This window comes from Triturus cristatus, chromosome 7 (assembly GCF_964204655.1).
Source record: "Triturus cristatus chromosome 7, aTriCri1.1, whole genome shotgun sequence".
Taxonomy (NCBI): domain Eukaryota; kingdom Metazoa; phylum Chordata; class Amphibia; order Caudata; family Salamandridae; genus Triturus; species Triturus cristatus.
The window spans coordinates 1,018,476,493-1,018,496,940 of NC_140590.1; the positions used below are offsets into that span (position 1 = coordinate 1,018,476,493).

The window sequence follows — 20,448 nt, forward strand, 5'->3', positions numbered from 1 at the left end:
GCAGGCGAGCTGTCCTACAAAGGATGTCGAGTGCTGGGGAGGGTCTGTGTTAGGATTGGAGACCAACAAGCCTTGGCAACAGCAACGCACACGGTGAGAGTAAACCAGCTTTGGTGTGGACCAGCAAGGTCCTGTGGACCCCCCAAGCGATGGAGAGTCAGGGAACGTCTGGAGCAACCGGGAAAGTCCGTTGAAAATCAAAGTACCCTTCTCAGGGACCCACAAGTCAACGGACAAGGGATCGCGAAGGGACCTCAAGAGGAATCACTTGATACCAGCCCACGGGTCATTTGAGGCGTGTAGGCCAGTAATCTTCAGTGGAATCACTGCTCTGGGTCTGGACTACAAGTAGCTCAAAGCACAGCCTCAGGGATCGCCAAGAAGCATATGCTGCTGAAAATGTGCACGGTGTCCAGGGGTTCGGGTTGCACGGTCCCCACAAGGGCTTTGGATCTCAGGATTGCTGAGAGCACGGATCAGCCTCAGGGAAGCTTGGAAACCTACCTCCTGTGTTGCAAAGTCTTCGGAGTCCTTCAGGAGCAGCGTAGTTGCAAATCGGACAGATGCGTCTTTGGTGCCTGCCTTGCAGGGGAGTAACTCCTTTACTCCAAGGGAGATTCTTCGGTCATCCAACATTGTGTAGATAGTATAAGTTCTGGGATTCTGTAGCAGAGTTTCGTCCAGGTACATCTAAAGTCCTGTAGTCAGGGGTTCCTACTTTATACCCAAGGAAGGGCGGGGACAAACTCTGGGGACCCACCTATAGGAGGGTCAGGACAGAGGGGTGGCTACACCCATGTCTTTTCTTCATTATTGCGTTAGAGCAGGGGCTGGTAGTCCCTGCAACCGATTTGAGCTGGACTATGCACAGGGACACCAAATGTGCCCCCAGTGCAGACATCAAAGCACTCTGAGTGCACCCACCCAGCCCCAATACACTAAAGCCTGTCTGGGAGGTGGTTACACCTCCCTATGACAGGAAACCTATTGTCCAGGCCTACCCTGCTGGAGTTTTGTCCAGCAGCAGGAGGGCAGACTCGTGTCTGTGCCTGGCAACATCCATTTTGTGATGCCAGGATCTGTGAAGCTGGTACCGGGTGTACCAGTGAAGTCATGGTTCTCCCTCTAGTAGGGTGGCATCATATCTCCCACGCCAGTTACTGGCAGAGAGGTAGGATTCCAAGGTGTTTGATACCAAACACGACATGTTTCCATGCAGCCATTCCAAAGTTAGCATTTACCGCGAGGTTATAATGCACTTAAGAGTGTGTGGTTTGGCTGCATCACAAACGACCCCAGAATATAGGTTCCGAAGTCTGCAGAGGGGCTCTGCTCACGCATGGACACACTCACATAAAACCCAGCACCCTGCCTTCAGAATTGATAAGGCCTGCCATAGGGGTGACTGATAGGTTTATATGTGCAGTGATATGGATAGATATAGGGACCATATATCTGAGTAAGGGATGCATACACCACCTTACACAGGCTGCAGTAGCAGACCTTTGGTGTCATTTTGAATGGCTTCCCAGGTGTGGCATAATACATACTGCAGCCCCTGGTAGGCCTCTGGGGTACCCATGCCCTGGATACATAGTATACCATATACTAGGGACTTATAAGGGTACCCCAGAATCCAATCTGGAGTGTACCTTAAGTACAAGGAATCAATTTAAAGGGTAAAGCAGATAGACTGGGGTCCTGAATAGCAGGATCCCAGCCAGACTAAGTCGAAAACCAGCATACACTGAAAAAAGTGGGCGCAACCATGCAGTCAGATTCCACCTTCCTACATATACTTCTTGTTATTATTATGTAGGTTTAGGTTTATTACTATCCAATCGTTTTGCTCTTTGTTTGCTTGAGAGCACTTCTGCAGGACCACTTTGGACTTTTTGTCCAGGCTGGTTCTTTTCTTCAGAGTGGTTTGATCTAAATGTAGTTTAATGTGTTTGTCACACTCTTTATTTGGTCATCCTCTCAATTTTAGTGTGGGTTGGAACAGTGTCTATATGAGTTTTATTCCCTTTATCCCAGGCGATGTTCTCTTCACTTGCCTGAATCTTCAGATCGGTATGGTTCATTGTTTGCCTTTGTGTTCCCTGAGGAGGGTTTCTCATGTTCAGGGCTCTATCCCATGGGTTCTGTACGTTGTTTATCCCAACTGTCTCCATTGTTGAGGAGTCTAGCGAATCAAACGACAAAGAGGTCTCATGTATGTCTTTCTTGACTACTTAATTTGGTGTAGGAATGGTCTTTACTAGATCTTTGTTCTTTTGTGTTGGTTCAAAGATTGGATATAATCTATTCCCTTGTTGACAGCCCTTTCCTCTGTGCTGAAGATTCTTTCTGGCTTTCCTGGCTCATTTCTTCTGTCTCTTTGTTTGGGATGGGACCAGGGAAATGTCTTGCATAGAGCTAATAGGCTCTGATTTGCTTTTATTTGGGGGTGGGGTAATGAGTGTTTCTGGGGTCAATGTCTTATTTGAGTTTTTAGTACGATTCTGCGCTGGATCGCTTGATGTGATTGACCGATTGCTCGGTTCACCTTCATTCAAAAGTATCTTTCTCCTTTGCCAGTGTCATAAGACTCTGTTCCTTTTTTTCACTTACATTTATTAATGTTGTTTTATCTCGCTTGCCTTCATTGCCATGCTGTTGGGCCTTTATGTCATTTCTCGCTTACTTGATTCTTATGCATTCAATTCGAGGCCTCACAGTTCGATTGTTCCAATGCACTAATTTCACATACTGTTTGTCGCTTGTCTTCCAGTTGATCGTTGGCTAAGTTACTTATCCGATTGTCACTTGGATTCATTTTTATATCTTCCAGAGCCTGCATTAAGTCCAGGTTACTTGTTAATGAGATTGATTCGAGCCAGGAGTCATTAGATTCTACTATATTGAAATCATCATGGTGAGTAGCTGGCTGTGAGGCGGTATGCTGTGACTCCGGTCTTGGAGTGCAGTGTATTAAGTTTGGAGCATACACTTGGGCTAGATTCACTATTCTGTTGCCACTGGAGTGATTCTCTTTAGTCTTGTCCTTCTGTGTTGCTGTTAGTTCTGAATTCTGGTCTGTAGTAGGGTTTAACTCACCTTCTAATGGAGTCTCAAACTTCTGCGGCATCAGCGGTTTTGGAAGGCCTATTATTTTGTCCATGGTTGCATAGATGGTAGATGGCACAAGTAGGATCCTTTAGGACAGTGAATTTTCCACTGGGATTCATTGTCCTGAATAATGATTGAATAGTTGATATTAATGTACCTCCTTGATTTGATTTAGTCAGGTTTTCCGGGAGGGCTTTAGCACGTTTTAACCCTTTCTTTTCATTTGATGTTTGTGTTTTCTTCCTGACCTTCCCAGATCTCATTTTTCAGGTGGGGGTTTAGCTTTTAATGTTAGTGACACGGCAGACTCACAAGTCTTGCACCTTCTTGGAGGAACCGTTCCATGGGAACTGATTTTATTGTACTGGCTGCTTCAGATGCAGATTGTCTATATAAGCAATTAAGCACAGCTAAGTATTTCAGTGTTTGAACTTCTCGCTAGAGACTTCCAATGGGCTTCCTGTTCAGCTCTCTGGTTGTATTCGATAATGGTTTATTGATTGCTCATGTATATTTCGCTTGAATTTACCTAAAAATGTGTCAAACAATTGCTTAAGTTCTACCTTTGAGTTGATAGTTATAGTGATGTTTGATTTTGTACACACGAGACTTGGCTATATCAATTTTAATTACCACCTATTCATCTGTTCAGATATGTTTGTGTGTCCCCTCTGAGCTGGCACCCTATAGAGCTCTAAGAGTTCCCCGCCCTCCGCTGCGTAAGTTCTATTTGTTGGTTGCACTTGTACCAGGGGAAATGCAATTTGGTATTTATTGCTGGCTGCGGAAACCGATATTGGAGTGTCGCTCGTGACTTTAAACCAGCTCCGCTGTATCTCCACTGTGTTTCTCAGCTCAACTTGCCACTAGTCCTTTGTAATGCTTATGCACAGCTGTGACCTGTGCTTTGTTCCAACCAGGGTGTTTGGCTGATCCTGAACACTCCAGCAGTGCTGTGCCCCTCCGTGCCTCCACTCTGCTCCACTCCCCCACCAGCTGCAGCTGCAGCGTTTGCAGAGGGAGAACTGAGAAGGTTGGTGGTGCTAGGTGAGCTGCGCGTGTCAGACCGACTTCTCTGTTGTGCAAGCCGGAGCAGTGTATTGCTGGCCACTTCCACGCTCAGAGGAGACCTGCGGCACTAGCCGCTCATTGTTTGAGCCTCTGCTACTCTTTACTGCCCCATCTCCTGTACTAAGTGCACCAAAAACAGCCCTAGATGATAAGCGGGAACGCAGAGTTGTGGATGGGTGGGCTAGAGAGCAGGTGAGCGGGGCAATGCGCGGCACAAAAACCAGAGAGCTGCAGGCTCAAGCATAGCCCCCGACTTCCCAGGAGCCCGCTTTCCAGCTCACCGTCTCGCCTGCTTCTACCCCGCATGCAGTTGTTCTGTTCCGCTGCTGAGACTACACTGCCTGGCTGCTGCTGAGCCTCTGCCGCCTCCTCCTTCCACAGCTTACGGTGCTACTATGTTTGCGTCACAATCATCAATCGTGTTACTATTAATACCGGACGTCTATGCACACTTCTCAATGGAAGCTTTCTTGTTTTGTTTAGATATAAATTATCGCAAAAGGAGACAATTCATCTTATAATTCTGTCAGTAGTTGTTCTTCCATTATTCGTTTTCACGTTTGTCAAAAGTAAATATTTTCTGCAGGGAACATTAAAAACACTTATTGTCGATTCAATACTTTTTGTGCAAAGTGGCTTGTTTTCCTCACTAACATTGAAGAAATATCCGTGGTTTCATATGTAAGAACTATTACAACCAACAGAAAGTTCTGAATTAGTAGAGACTTGAAATAAACTAAGTATGTAATCACCTTAGGACTCTAGGTTAGTGATTTGCAGCTAATAATTAAAAAAGTTAATTTTCAAATTGTTGGTTTTGCATTGTGTTAGGTATGTCCAATCAGAGGCGTGAAGGTCAGCCAGTGGAATGAAACAACAAGTCCCCTTCTTTTCAAAACATTTATTGTATCCCCTGACCCCTCTATAAAAGTGTAAATACTACCAGATGCATGCTGCATTATCGGGTAAAAGGCTGGCATACACATTAATTTGCAATTAAATTGTGACAACAGACCATTCTGGAAAGAGGTTAGTCCAGAATTAAATGGTGTTTTCAAATTAAGATACATTTGGACCTGGACCAGACCAGCTTCATTTTTGCAAATAAGGTAAAACTATCCCTGTGCAATAAATCTATTCATGCTTGACCTGCTTCTTATGGCCAAGAAAACTGGTCTTTTTCATTTTGAAAATATAGATGCTTTTAACACATGCTTTAGTGGGTATCTGGTAAGCTACATTACCAGATGCAACCACTTAATGAACAACAACTCCAGAATCAAGAATACAAATGGGAACCAATTGGTGAAGAAACTCCACTAATTTCTCAAAACAATCAAAGCTGCAGTAAATCTCAAGTATATAGCTATCATTACTGTGGTGACAGATCCATATTGTGCACCAGCGATCTTGATGGTATGATGTAGATAATGAACGCCACCTGCTTGAATAACAAAATATCTTGCAATGGTTTCAATGCATTCTCCTTTAGTTAAGCACAACAGTCAGTATTTAATAATTTATTAAGGTTTATTTTTTGGAAGGTACATTGTTTAGCACAACTATTTAAAGCAATTCTTTATTTACAATCTTTGCAAAGGTTTAACATAGAAATGAATAGATAAATACTTAAATGCAGACTCACAACATATATACAAGTGATTGTGTGTGTATATACATATTTATCAAACACTGTTGAGAGTTCACATTTAATTTGGAAGTTCTTCTACACGTTACTCTTCATTAATACAAAATATAGAAAATAGCTTCATAGGAACAGTTTTAAAAACTAAAACTAAATTCATTCCATAGCAAGGTGTTTACTTATTGTCTAAACTCAACTCAAATCTTTCTACCTCTCTCTCTCTCGAGCACTAAAACAAGGAGGAGAATGGTATACAAAAGATTTGAGTGAAATTCTTGTAAAGAACTCATCATGTAAGTAATGTATCTAATTTCTAAACATATCAAAATAATGTGTTTTTCTACTCTTCATAAAAATGGGTCTTCAAGAATCTGCTATACAATTCAGACCAACTCTTCAATACATATGGTGAGCACCACTAAAAGGCCCAAATCTGCCTCAGCGTTCTGTGGAGTATATATAATACATGCACCAATTTCTGCGTGCATAGACACTTTACATTTCATCTTAAATCAATCTAAAAATATATGTTAAAAATAATTCTTTGTGGACCGCCTTTGTTGTTCAAGATAAAAAAATGATTCGGTGTAAGTTTCTTCCTCTATTTACATGTACACAAATGTATTCAACATAGGTGGAGCATATTTCCCAAAGCATGTGCATGTGGCAAACATCAGATACTTCCATAGAGAAATCTCACGCAGAACCCCAGTTCAAAAACTAGAGCAAAAAAATATTACTGAATATTTAAATGAAAAAGCTGAATTGCAAAATAAAATATGGAAACATCTACTAGATGAGGGGCTGTAGCACAGAAAAATTAAAATGTGATAAACTCTTTCAGTATAATGACCATCATGTAGGAAGCCTCATAAGAGGTTGGAACAATAAAGATTAACAAAATCCTAAGAGAAACACTGCAGGAATTAATTCAATTATTTATATAATGGAAAAGCCACAAAATGAAGAAAAAAATTGGGTCTGACTTTATACTGCTATTCGCAAAGAGTGAATTTTGAGTCTGCAACAGGAGTCAGATCAAAATGATGCAGTCTAATCAGAATTAGAATGAAAACTGGATCCCTACCAAAAAATTGTATAGCTCATTGCTTCCCAAAAGAGGGTCACAAATCTAAAGCATTTTACCCACCCCCATAACAAATAAACATTTGTACTGTAGCTCTGGTGCCATTTATAAATAGCCAGTCATTTTGGACAGACTAAATTAAACAGCTATTGGAAATGGATCGGTCATTTTGGGTTACTAAACAAAATAACTATCTTGAAATGATTGAGGGGATTTTTGTGTGCATGTGTGCTTTTTTTCCCCAAACTAACATTTAAGAATGTTCAATTTAGAAGCTTGTCACACTTTAGCAAAAGCTTGACCTGACTTAGAGCCCAAATGAATATAACTTTTCTCTATTAAGAAAAGATGTTTGCGGATTTTATATATCAATCAAAGGCTGCACAAGGTTAATGTAAACACTAACAAAAATAAAACTGAAATGGATAAACACTAACAAAAATAAAAGTGAAATGAACTAATGCCAATACTACATTCAGTAATCTATCATCATAAAACAGACATGGACCAATATATAATGAGTGTTGAACTACAACCTTCTGTCGATTAAAGAAATTGAAATGTTTCGTCACTTAGAAATCTATTTTTTAATGTCAATTTGGAATCTTTTTAAACACCAGTGTGTGTAAACTAAAAGCCAGCTCTTTTGTATGCTTTCAAAGGAAGTAAAAAGTAACTTTCTTTTGCTGGTCTTTAAAAAGGCTTTCTACATTTTCCAGTAAACAACTGAAAATCTTCAAAATGATCAGTATTTTATAGCACCAGAGAACAGGATTTATGAATTGATGTTATTGTTAAATAGACTATGAATATTGACTTGTAAGAAGCCCAAAATTGAATTTTAGCACTTCAGATAGACCTCTTTTAAATAGTGTTTCTGTATTGTTTTACACAATATAAATATAAAGCATATATTGTTTTTTATCAAAAACATACACAATTTTTAAAGCACTCCATTTCAAACGAAATCTTAAAAAGGTCAACTTTGACAATTTGCTCTATAAACAAAACAAGTGAGTTTTAAAAGATATGTAGACACAAATATTCTCCACCCTAGCTAAATAAATCTGAGACAAGGAACATTGGCTCCTGCAGGTTGCTATATCACTTGTAAAGCAAGACTTAGGTGGTGCAGTTAGCCCAGAAATTTCTGCATGAAACAATTGCCACTCTCAATCATACATAATATGAATCAAATGCATGGACTGTTGCAAATACGAAGGCTTTTAAGTGCTCTGCAGATTAACAAATGCTGGGCTGCAAAAGGGCCAATCACTAACCAGGCTTACATGTTACATAAAAACATGCACCCACCATGTGGGCAATAAGCATTTCGGTGGTAGAGCCCGTCAGTTTTCAGTATCTGGTGACCAAATATGCTTGCAGAGGCCTTTACAATACTTTAGCAGTACCTGGATATTGGCAATGTAGTTCCTCCACTGAAACCTACCTTTCATTATATATACTCGTGTTGTCATACTGTTGAGGAATAAGTCAAAACATATTCACAGTATTCAATTTGGCAGCTCCATATTTACATATGTTTAATGTTTTAAAAAGGCACAGAGATGGAACTTCCCTTTTTGCAGACCGAGGGTGTTCACTATAGTTACAGGAACACATTCCCAATCTGTGTTCTCCAAGAGTATAGCACAGAAAGCAAAGCACATCCACAAGATGAAACTCGTCACTTTGCAAAGAGTACAAATACCATATTTACACTATAGGAGTCCCAATCAAATACATTATGTTGTATTTCATAATAGCAAAACACCTCAAAGAAATACAGAAAAAAAACGTATCACCCACTGGATGAAAACGACAGACCATGTATGCAGTTTTGCCATTTAAACGCATTTGGGACAAAGTCAATTTGGCATGAAAACTGCATAAAGGATTTTGTCTGACAGCCATGTGCTGCAACCAAGATTAGGAACTCCTAATCTCAATGAGTTAAATGGATTACAAAAACAGGAAATAAGGTTGGTGTCTAAAGCTTGTAACAACATTTGAAGAGTAGGAAACTTTAGTACCCACACTATGTTACTGAGCCTCAACTTGCAAACACAAACCGTGAAAATTGAAGTACAATTCTGAAGTGGGTGTTCCTTTCAGTTGAACCAACAAACTTAGCAACCCAGTAGAGTTTGCCACTGTGTTCATATTATTGTCCTTTACAAATGATTCCCAAGTTCGCCGTATCAAAGACCAGTCCTTCTAAAAAAAAAAACACAAAAAAAAGGTAAATATCAAATAGTTATTTTTTCTTTTTTCTTGGTGGCTCGTCATCTGAACTACTGTCGCTACTAGTGCTCGTGCTACTGCTGGAGGAGCTGGAATCTGTTTCAGAATCAGAGGAAGAGGTGGAGCTGCTTGAGGAAGGTGAAGATGAAGAGCTTGAAGAGTCTTCATCACTGTCACTGTCTTCAGAAGAAGTGGAGCTTGAAGAATCTTCGCTCTCTGATGAGCAGTCACTACCTGTGCTGGCAGTGCTGCTGCTGCTGCTGGAACTGGTGACACTCTTCGACCTTTCAAGGAATGACAAATTTTGATTAAGACATACTTTGCTTTTTATTTGTAAGTCATTTGCATTCTTACACCTCTGTGAAAACCCAATTTGCATAACCCATCAAACATAATTAAATTTAAAACGAATGTATTGCATGAACGGAAGCCTGTTACATTAACCGGTGTGTGTACTCTGCACAAACACACCCCACCCATCTCCCTTCATCCTCCTCCTCTCTTCCTACCATCCCCTTTCTCACCCCTAATTTCTCCACTACCAATTTTTTTCTTTGAACAGGCAATTACACAGTATCTCTTGAATAACAATAACAGACCACACAATCAATAAAAGGCTGCAGGATACCAACAAAAAGACTTGGATTCTTCGATGGGCAAGGGCAACTGAGAGAAAAGCTTTAAATGTGTTTATATAATAATACTGAAGATAGGAGAATACTTACGGGTAAGTACTGACCAGGTTCCAAAGTGAAGTCTTCTACACTTGAAAATACTGCTGTTTGTTATTTGATCTAATTATTTATGATCAACAAATTCTCATAAAAATCTAAAGGGCCAATATTCTAAATCAATGACAAAAAAGTGAATCATCATCTGGTACCACATAGCAGGAGTTCAGAGTTGTAGAAATTACAGTATTTTTCACAGAGCAGATTACAACAAACGACAAAATATGGGGTCAAACTGCACTGTTATTAGGTCTGGCTTGACAGCACAGCTGTCTAAGACTGGCTACCAACTCTTTAAATCTACACAGTGTGTTTTGCACCACCCACAGGAGTACTAACCTCATCTCATGCGACTGACTGTTTGGTGCATCATTCCAGCGCTTGTGGAGGTCTTGTTTTGCAATGCTTAAGGAACCATTTTACATGACAAAGTACAATGAATCATCACTCAAAATCTACATAAAAAGCAATAAATGTTTGCTTTTTTTAGTGCAGCTGGCTTTTTATCAATTGCAATCAAAACTCAAAACGCATGTCGATACTTGTTATTTCTTACTGCATATTTGAATCTTATTCTTTCAAAAATGAGGGGAAGGTTGTATTTTAGTCATTTTTGTATCTGTAGTTTCAAGTGGCTAAATTAACAAACAACGTCCCTACCTATGCCCAACAACACCTTTTTTTAAGGTGTTACCTCAGACGAGTTATCTGTTGTGTTGCTTCACACGGTTTACATTATGGGAATATTTTCTAAGACAGAGAATAACTTTTTCCAGTAGTACATTCTCGGAGGGATAGAAAATTATTTAAAGATACACCTCATGTTTCTAATTATTTGATTTGTGCCATGTGCCTCAAAAGAGAGGCATTTTGGAGATATTCAATTTTTTATACTCACACTCTTATTCCATTTTCAGTCATTTGCCCTCGGAACTTTTAGTATTAATATGAGATAACATGCAAATAAAAGATTTAAATTACAAGCATCACACTAAAAATGTGTTGGTGGGTTTACGTTATAATTCATTATATTTTAAGTTAAGTAATTACAATATTAATTTAATACAAAATGTATTTGGTAATACACTGCACTTTGATTGTGCTGCAAAATTCTTTGCTGCAGGGCAGGGTCAGAAATGATAGACATAATTTGTTATTTGTAATTACAATCCTGTAAACATCAAAAATGATTTTCTTCTTTGTAAGGCAAAAAAAAGTGCCTTCTATCCTCTCCAATCCTAATTCTTTAGTTAACTGAACCTGTTGCAGGGCTTTTTGCACCGTTTTAAATTGTTTTTTAGCCCATGCACTGGTATTACTTTGTATTACGCTGTGTTCGGCTTAATAAATCAAATACTGAATCATCAAATGTGAACATTTTGCAATTTTTATACATACATTTTAGACCACCTACACTGACTCAGAGGAGAGGGGGCCTAGCTCAAATGCCACAAGGCACTGGATGACAGACGGTGAACGCTTAAAGAACAGTATCTCGGTTTTGTCCAAGTTAACGTTTAAACAGCTTTTCTTCATCCCATAGGCTATCTTCATTAGGCATGATTTAAAAGAATCCTGCAGCTCACACTTGACCTTTCGGAAGGAAAACATGGGCTGGGTGTCATCTGCATATCACACAACCTCTTCGCAGGTCCTATCAGTTTTCTTCCAACCCAGAGCTCTATACAACAGCGCCTACTTAGAAGTCATCTTAGGTTCTGCTAAAAATGGTATTTATTTAGGGGCGGGGGTCAGTAAACTTAAAAATTAAAATAGATGGGATGTCAGTTGTGTGGAAAGGGATAACACTACTGCATAACAAGTTGGAAAGCAAACTGTAGCGGAGGTCAATATTTGGAGTTACTTGTTTGAGGACATTAAGTTAAAGTCAAAACTGGATAAATGGCCATCTGCCATCTTCTCACACACTATGATCAATGACTTTGGTGGCCTCGATCAATATCCCAATAGGTGAGTCTTGATCCCCACACAAAAAAACTCTGCTAGAATTTCAGCAGTTGTGAGTAACATTGTTGACAGCGACATGGTGAGAATGATTATTTTATGTTAAGTGTATTTGTATAGCATGCTAATCACACATGAGGTTATCCAGGCGCTTTGCAGGTGGCAGGTAGCAGTCTCCTGGTGACGTTACTCGAACAGCCAGGTCTTCAGTTTCTTGCAGCAATTAGAGAAGTAATGAAGAGGCTCTGATGTGGTGGGGGAGGTTCTTCTAATCTAGGCTTTGAGGGTTAAGGTATGAGAAGATGCGACGCCCATGTTGTAGATCTGGTAGAACAAGGGTCTGTAGATGCCCTGCAGTGGATGGTTCTCATGATGCTGGCCGTTTCCTCTTTGGTGGAAGTTTCCCAAGCAGTCAAAGGAGTTCCTTGGGTGTTAGTGAGGTAGGCTGAAGGCGAGGGTGTAGGGGATCAGGGAAGGGGGGAGCAAAATCATTGCATATGGCTTGGATGTTGTCGCTGAAGAATTCTGAGAGGCTGTAACATAGTTCCTACGATGGGGTGATGCAGTTGTGGTGGCTGCTGGTAAAGTGAAGTGTTTGCCGATCTTGAAGACTTCTTTTCTTCTGTTGTATGAGTTCCCTATGCACTCTGGAAAGGCTAGCTTTTGTGTTTCTTTAAGTAGTGGTAGTGTTTTAGGGCGGTTTTCTATGTTATGTTCTCGTTTTGTAGGTGGTTTGTTCTCCACTTTCTTTCCAGTTGCTTGCAGTGTTGTTTTGATGTGCAGAGTTCCTCTGTGTACTCCGCTGGCCTGCTTCCATGCTCTACGCTGTGCACAGTTTTTGGGGTGCCTGTGCACTTTATGATCCAATCGTCTAGGAGTTTGACATAACTGTTGAGGTCATTGGTGATGGTTTGTTGATTGAGCTTCTCAGTTGGGAGTCTTAGATGCTGCTCCAGCTTTATGTTTGCCTGATTTGTGGGAGCAAGTTTCATTGGGCAGGTATGCTAATGAGGATTTGGATGATGGTGTAGTCAGTCCAGGTGAGCAGCATGGTTGTTATGATTTCAAAGTTGTTGAAGGTGGTAAAAATTGGGTTAAGGGTGTGCCTGGCAGTGAGTGGGTTCAGTGACGTGTTGCGTCAGCCCCAGGTTCTCAAGGCTCTCGAGGAGTCCTGTGCTGTTGGGGTCGTTTTCATCTTCGAGGTGGAAGCTGAAGTCTCCTAGCAGGATGTAGTTGCTGTAGTCGGTGGGGAATGGGGCGATGAAGTTGTCGATGTCTGAAAAGGTGGCATTATGCCCCAGTGTTAAGTACAAGTGGGTTGCGCTTAGGGTGTAAGTTGCAAATGTCTGTAGATTAAAAGGGCAGGTGCTCCATGCAGGGGGTTGCACCTTCTATGGCTATAGTGCAGCCGAAGGATTCTCTGTATAGGATTGCATTCCTCCTCTTGGGCTGTGTTGGTGGTCTCGGTATGCAAATTTGTATCCTGCAGGGATGGTCGAAGTGATGTAGGGTGTCGCTTCGGAGGTCAGACCGGTTTCCATAAGAGAGAGGAGATCGGGGTGTCACTGTGTAGGAGGTCCCAGATTTCCATGGTGGGTATTTTGAGAGAGCAAGTGCTAAGCAGAATTCATGAAAAAAACATTTGGGGCGTTTGTGGGTGGGTGCTTGTCTTAGGGCATGTGTGTGTTTTTCTGGGTAGGTGCGGAAGTATTGTTGGTGGGTGATGTGTTGCAGGTGTAGTGGCATTAGGTGCAGGTAAAAGCTCCTTCCGTGTTCCAAGGCGTGGTGCAGCAGAAAAGCGTGGATATGTGCCACAGCTTCAGAGACTGGAGGAGCTGTGGGGAGTAGCGTGCGGACCAGAGTCTGTGGCATTGGAGGCAGTCCAGGTGCAGACGGGTGTGTGTGTCAGCCCTTAAATAGGCCCTGGGAGGCATGAGGAGAGACGAGGGTGGGGACAACTCAAAACACTGACCTAGTCCTCTTCTCAGTCTGTTTTTCAGTCCATTTTCCAGTTTAAATCTTCAACTATTTCCCAGTCTGCAGGATGATGTAGTCATGTAAAAGCAGTTGGTATTCACTCAAAAAGTCAGTAAGAGAGGGGGCGTGGCCTGCAGCCGATGAAGATGGCCGCACTCTAGCGCGGCTCCGGAGCCCGGCGCCCGAACCCGCACCGATCCTGTATTAATCCTGCCCCATACCGGCAAAAAAAAGCAAGCGACTCACCCTCGGCACACCCGGGACGCTGTGGGGCGGCGGGGGCCCCCTGCGAGGTGCGATTTGGGGTCTCCTGCAACAGACGATCGGCCTGGGGGCATCGGCGGAGCCGGGGCCTCGAGTGGTGGCGGCGCCAATCGGAAGCAGTCGGAGAGGGCGTGGCCTGGCTTCGAGGCGTCGGCATCGGAGCGCTGAGGCGGAGGGCCCTGCAACGAAGGAGCAAGCGAGGCAGCGGGCCCGGGGGTGAGACGTCCCCCTGCCTCTCTCCACGCCTGAAGCATCTGGCGGTGAGGGCGGAGACACGGCGGAGCCCCTCTCGAGGCGAAAACGGGTGGCCTGGGTGTCTGGACCTTCCCCAAGGCCCCGTGGGGCCTCGCGGCGGCGACGTGAGCGGGCCTGGGACAGGACGCGGTGTGTGCCAGTGTGGCAGGAGCAACGAGTGACCCGGTAAGGAGCCGGTACACGGCCCGAGTGCTGCAGGGACTACAGAGTGGTGGCGGATAGACCCGGGGAGCGGCGGATAGGTGGCAAATCGGTGCCCCCTGGGCATACGGCGACATCTCCTGACCCACCCCGCTCACGTATCAGACAATCCCCAGATCGCCCTGGGCCTGGACAGACCGGCTACTGACACAGCGTGCGCCAAGCAACATGGGGGGGAAAGGCCACCGCGGGGGAGCACAGGCGAAGCTTGAAAAGTTTGCATTCCTCAAGGATCGGAATGCGTCCCCCCCCCCCCCCCTGACAAGACCAAAGAGTTTACACTGGCGGATGTCATGGCCACGCTGACCCAGATGCAGGCCTCAATCGGCACGATCTCCACTGACGTTACGCTTCTTAGAGCAGACGTCGCAAAAATTAATTCTAGACTGCCCGAAGTTGAGGCTACCACGGCAACCCTCACCCACGACACAGCCGAGCATCAAAAGCGGATACAAACTCTGGAACTGGTGCAAAAACAGCTGCTGGTCAAGCTGGATGACCAGGAAGGCAGGTCAAGGAGGAACAACGTGCGTGTCGTTGGGGTGCCGGAGAGTGAACGCGGCCCGGCATTGGACCTCTTTGTGGAAAAACTAATCACCGAACAGTTGCAGCCACGTGGGCTCTCAAAATTTTTCTCAGTGGAGAGGGCGCACCGGGTACCGGGTGGGAGGCCTCGGCCTGGGGCCCCCCCACGCCCGATCCTGGCCCGAATTTTCAACTTCCGCGACCGGGACGCAATCCTTCAGGCGGCGCGTACCGCCCCCCCCACTGCGGGTGGACAACAGCACAGTCACCCTCTATCCGGACTACACCGCGACAGTGATGCGGCAACGGAGAGACTTCATGGCGGTCAAGGCGGAACTCCGCACTCGAGAACTTAAATATGCGATGTTATATCCGGCGAAGCTGCGAGTGGAGGCGGAGCAGCGCACATGGTTCTTTGCATCGCCGGCGGAGGCCACGGAGTGGCTGGAGGGGTGGCGTCCGGCGAGAACGAAGGGCCGAGCGGAGCGGGCCCCTCGCGGCCATTCCGCTTCCCCCGAGAACCTGGATGTCGAGGAGTCGAGAGCGGAGGGTGGCGCGCCGTGAAGCTGAGGATGTGAGGGAACAACCGGACTTGACGACGGTGAGGAGCCCGGGGCCGGAGTGCACCGAGCGGCCCGATGGGGCTCGGAAACGGCAGGGGGATTGATGACTCTAGACCTTTTATCTCCAGACAGTCGGTTACTTGAAGGGACAAGCATATGGTGCAGGGATCGGCGGCGGGACTGTGAGCGGCTTCCCCCCATACGCAAGTAGCAAGTTAATGGGAACTAAGCACTCTGCTGAGTTGGGGTGGCGGGTAGTTCTAAATCCGCTGGGCAGGGAGGGGGGTGGGGGGACGGGGGCATTTTTGTAACGTTGGTTTGTGTTTTGTTTCAGGTTCAGCAACTACTCATTGGTGTATTAGGCTGGCTAGGCTTGTATGGGACCACAAGTGGGATACACAACAGTACACACTTCGCACATCCATCCAGGACGACGGCATCACATAGCATGACCCAAGGGACCACCGATAGATTAATAGACGGACATATACAGCAGCACTGTCCTTCTTTCAGTGTTCTGTCCTGGAACGTAAATGGATTAGGGGACAAGATCAAACGGGGGCTAGTGCTGTAGTATCTCAAGCGTAGAGGACCTGCGGTGGCACTCTTGCAAGAAACGCATTTAGTGGGCACAACCACCAAAGCACTAGACAGAGGGGGGTTCAAGATGGCGATACATTCGGAGTTCACGACGGGGTCCAGAGGGGTGGGCATATTAGTCAACAAAAGTTCTCCCCTGATTCTTGTTGACTCTCGTAGGGAGGAGCATGGCCGCTTTGCGGCACTGACCTGCCAATGGGAAGGGAAATTGTACAATTTGGTGACCGTCTACATCCCCCCCGACACCAGGCCTCCTTTAAGGCATTGGGTGAATTCCTGCTGGCGCTACCACAAGGGGAGCTTATCATGGGCGGGGACTTTAATGCCACCATGGACCCGACACTGGATAGGTCTTCATGCAGGGAACATGGCAGCGCCACCCCCATTCTGCGAGAATTCACGGAGGCACTGGGCCTCGTAGACACCTGGAGGACGTATAGGCAAGAGGAGAGACAGTACACATTTCATTCGGGGGCCCACAACACCCTTTCCCGCATAGATTACATTTTCACGTCACCCGCGGGGTTCAAGGGAATGACTGAAGTGTCGCACCTACCCAGGGGTATTTCGGACCACTCGCCGGTGGTCATTACGTTTGCGACCTTTGACCCGCGTAAACGCACTGTATTCCCAGTCCACCCCGGCTATCTCAAAATCCCTAAAATCTGCAAGGCCCTTAAAGCGACGACCAAACAATATTTCACTGAAAATAAAGATTCCGTGAGGAGCCCGACGACACTGGGAGGCTTTTAAAACAGTCCTCCGCGGACAGGCAATCTCCATAATTACCGATCACAAGAAAACCCAGCAGCGCGCGGTGCTGGAGCTCGAGCGGGGGGTGAGTGAGGCTGAGGCAATCCATGCAACACAAGCAGATGATGATTCGGCACATAAAGTCCGCATGGCGCAGCAGGAATACAGGTCCCATCTTTGGGAGGGAGCACGAGCTAAACAGGTGGCGACTCAACATACGATTTATGAACTGGGGGACAAAGCAGGCAAACTGCTGGCCTGGCTTGAGAAAGGGGACCGCGCGGCGCGGTGGGTGGCTCGGATTCGGCTAGACACCGGGGAATTTACGTCGGAGCCACGGCAAATAGCGGGGGCCTTCGCGGCCCATTACAGAACGATATATACGCCTGAGGCCTCCTCTACCGTTGCAGATAATGAGGCCTTCCTTCGGGACATAGCAATGCCACGGCTGACCCCATCTGGGGCCGAGGCCCTGGAGGCGGACCTGACGGCTGAGGAGCTCACACTGCCGATTCTGGCCCTTCGCGCTGGGAAGGCGATGGGGCCAAATGGAATTCCGATTGAATTCTATAAGCAGAGCGCCTCACTAGTGGTCCCGCACTTACTTGCCATGTATAGGGACAGTCTATCGACCGGGATCCTCCCTCGCGATCAGAGGATGGCTACGATAGTGGCGATCCCGAAACCTAACAAACCGACGCACGAGTGCGCATCTTATCGCCCGATTTCGTTGTTGAACGCAGAGGCGAAGATTCTAGCCAAGGTGCTGGCGACAAGACTACAGCCATACCTCTCCACCCTGGTACACCCGGATCAGTCGGGATTTATGCCTCACCGAAACACAGCTCTGAATATACGGCGTCTCCACAGGATTATTACGTGCCGCTCCTCGATAAGAGGACGCGGCCATTCCTCTTTGCCGTTCTCCGCCACCTGGGACTTGGCCCCAAGATTTGCGCGTGGATCCGGCTTCTATACACCCAGCCACTTGCACAGGTGGTAGTAAACGGCCACGTCTCGGACGCCTTTCCGTTGGGACGGGGGACGCGACAGGGCTGCCCCCTTTCCCCGCTCCTTTTTGCTCTGGAGCCTTTGGCAGCGTGGGTGCGACAGGACCCGGTGATCCGGGGCCTCAAATGGACGATGGGATGGGAAGATCGTATCTCCCTATATGCGGATGACGTCCTGCTATACCTGGCCTCGCCGGCGCGCTCCATCGCCTGCCTCCTGGACATTTGTGCGTCATACGGGAAGAGGTCCGGCTATGAGATCAACTGGGAGAAATCCATCGTCTATATGGTCCGAGGCTCCCCGCCTCGGCTCCCGAGGGGCTGCGATATTCGGGTGGTCAAGGAAGGATTCAAATATCTCGGCATCTATGTAACTGCGGATCACGACAAATTTGTGGCTGAAAATCTAATGAAGCCCCTGCAAAGGCTTCGTACTGACGTCAAGCACTAGCGCTCCTTGCCCCTGACACTGCTGGGAAGGGCTTCTCTTTTCAAAATGTTGGCCCTCCCTAGATTCCTATACGTACTACAAAATACCCCTTTCCCGGTTGCACCATCGTATTTCGCGCCCGTCAACGCGGAGGTCACCGGCCTCTTGTGGGAGGACAGGGCGCCTCGGATAGCTCTCCACAAGCTCACCAGTGGGTGGTACGATGGAGGTATAGCCCTCCCAGACATCAAAACGTATTACTGGGCGTCGCAACTTATGGTTATAAATCAATGGCTTCATATGCCGGGAGACGACCCTGCGTATCGTATGGATAGGCAGCTGCTGGGGGCAGAGGGGGTTGTGGGAGCGCTTTACAACCCCAAGAGAGGTCGCGTTCCGGCAGGGCCCGCAGCGCACACCCTCCGAATATGGTTTGCGGCACAGCGAACTATGGGATGGGCGGGGAGGATTACCCAGGCTACGACTCTCTGGGAGACGCACCACCAAGGGGTCCCACCAGTGGGACCTAATTGGCATCTCCAGGGTCGGGGACCTCTGGAAGAAGGGAGAGGTGGTCACTTTCACCCAACTACAGGCAGACTACGACTTGGCAGACACCGAACGTTTCCGGTACTTGCAAATCCACCACGTACTTCGGGCGGCGATTCCACCTGGGACACGGCTCCCGGAGTCATCGCCGCTGGAAGTCCGGCTCCTCACAGAACACCTAACTCAAAGAGCGACGTCCCTAACCTACCGGAAAATAATAAATAATCGCCCTGATCCTTTTTTGACCCTTAAGAGTAAATGGGAGGCAGAACTGGGAGACTTGGATGAAGCGGAGTGGCAATCTGTGCTCTCCTCCCCCAAAGAGGTGGGCATATCGTCCAGACTAAGGCTGGTCCAACTTAAAATTCTGCACCGCACATATTACACCCGTACACTCCTATTTAAATTGAAACGGGCGGAATCCCCACAATGTCTTAGGCAATGTGGACACGAAGGAACTTTCTTTCACACCCTCTGGGAGTGCCCAGTCATAGCGCTTTACTGGAAGGGGGTATTGCACACGCTCTCCCGGGTGACCAAAGTCCTGACGCTCCCGGAGCCTCGGAGGTGTCTCCTCAATATCTGGGAACAAACAGACCACAAGAGAGTGACACAGCTCTGGGTGACGCTGGGGCTCATGCTGGCAAAACGCAATATAGCCCAGCGATGGGGATCGGGGCAGTCGCCTACCCTGGCTCAATGGATCCAGGACATGGACTATGTAATGGTGGTTGAAAAAACTGTATATATGCATAGAGGTTGCCCCAAAAAGTGGTCCCAGGTATGGGGTGGGTGGAATATTTACAGAGGAAATATATGTGAACCCCCGCACGATGCCTCAGACTCTGAACTCAGTGACCAAGAATAGCCATCCTATCGTAAGCCGCGGTGGGGGATGGAAACGAATGTATGATGCATATGGAGCGTCTTTGTATATTAACTGTGCCTGTACTGAATTGTTGCAATACTTCTGGGCTAATTTCCTGCTAAGCCTGATACAAGAGGAGTTGTGTTTTTGTTTGCAAAAACTTAATAAAAATATTCCCCCCAAAAAAAAAAAAAGTCAGTAAGAAGTTTGAAAACTGCCAATTGGGAAAACGCATATTTGAAACTTAAACGCGAGGAGCCAAGAACAAGAGGGTGAGAATTAGTTATAGAATGATGAGGATGACTGCATCTGGAGTGAGACAGTGAAGGACAGAGGCAGGCACTCATGGAAAGGAACATTAGATAAAGGGAGCGGTTTGAAGACTTCAGGGTCCTGAGGGGTCCAAAGCACGGCCCACAATAAATTGAGGTGCAACCTCCAGGAAGAGCTGGGCTTTTCCCCTTCATATGCTGTGCAATCATAATTACAATTGCATAATATAGACACGTATCACATAGACCAATAAAAATAAACAGAGTTCTACACTCTTACAGTTTCTCAAGAACACTGAAATTGAAAAGGAGAATGCTACTTACCCA

At 45.9% G+C, this 20,448-nt stretch overlaps 1 protein-coding gene across 4 annotated transcripts in view; it reads right to left on the bottom strand.

Moving 5' to 3' along the window:
• Positions 1–5,693: 5,693 nt before the first annotated feature.
• The window catches only part of ZCCHC10 (zinc finger CCHC-type containing 10), a 152,705-nt gene continuing 137,950 nt past the window's right edge, over positions 5,694–20,448 (bottom strand). For all 4 annotated transcript variants that reach the window (XM_085618068.1, XM_085618070.1, XM_085618071.1 and 1 more), the window contains one exon: positions 5,694–9,442. In XM_085618068.1, the coding sequence (XP_085474194.1) occupies positions 9,172–9,442 (271 nt within the window). In that variant the 3' untranslated portion in view covers positions 5,694–9,171. The remainder of the gene's footprint in view (positions 9,443–20,448) is intronic.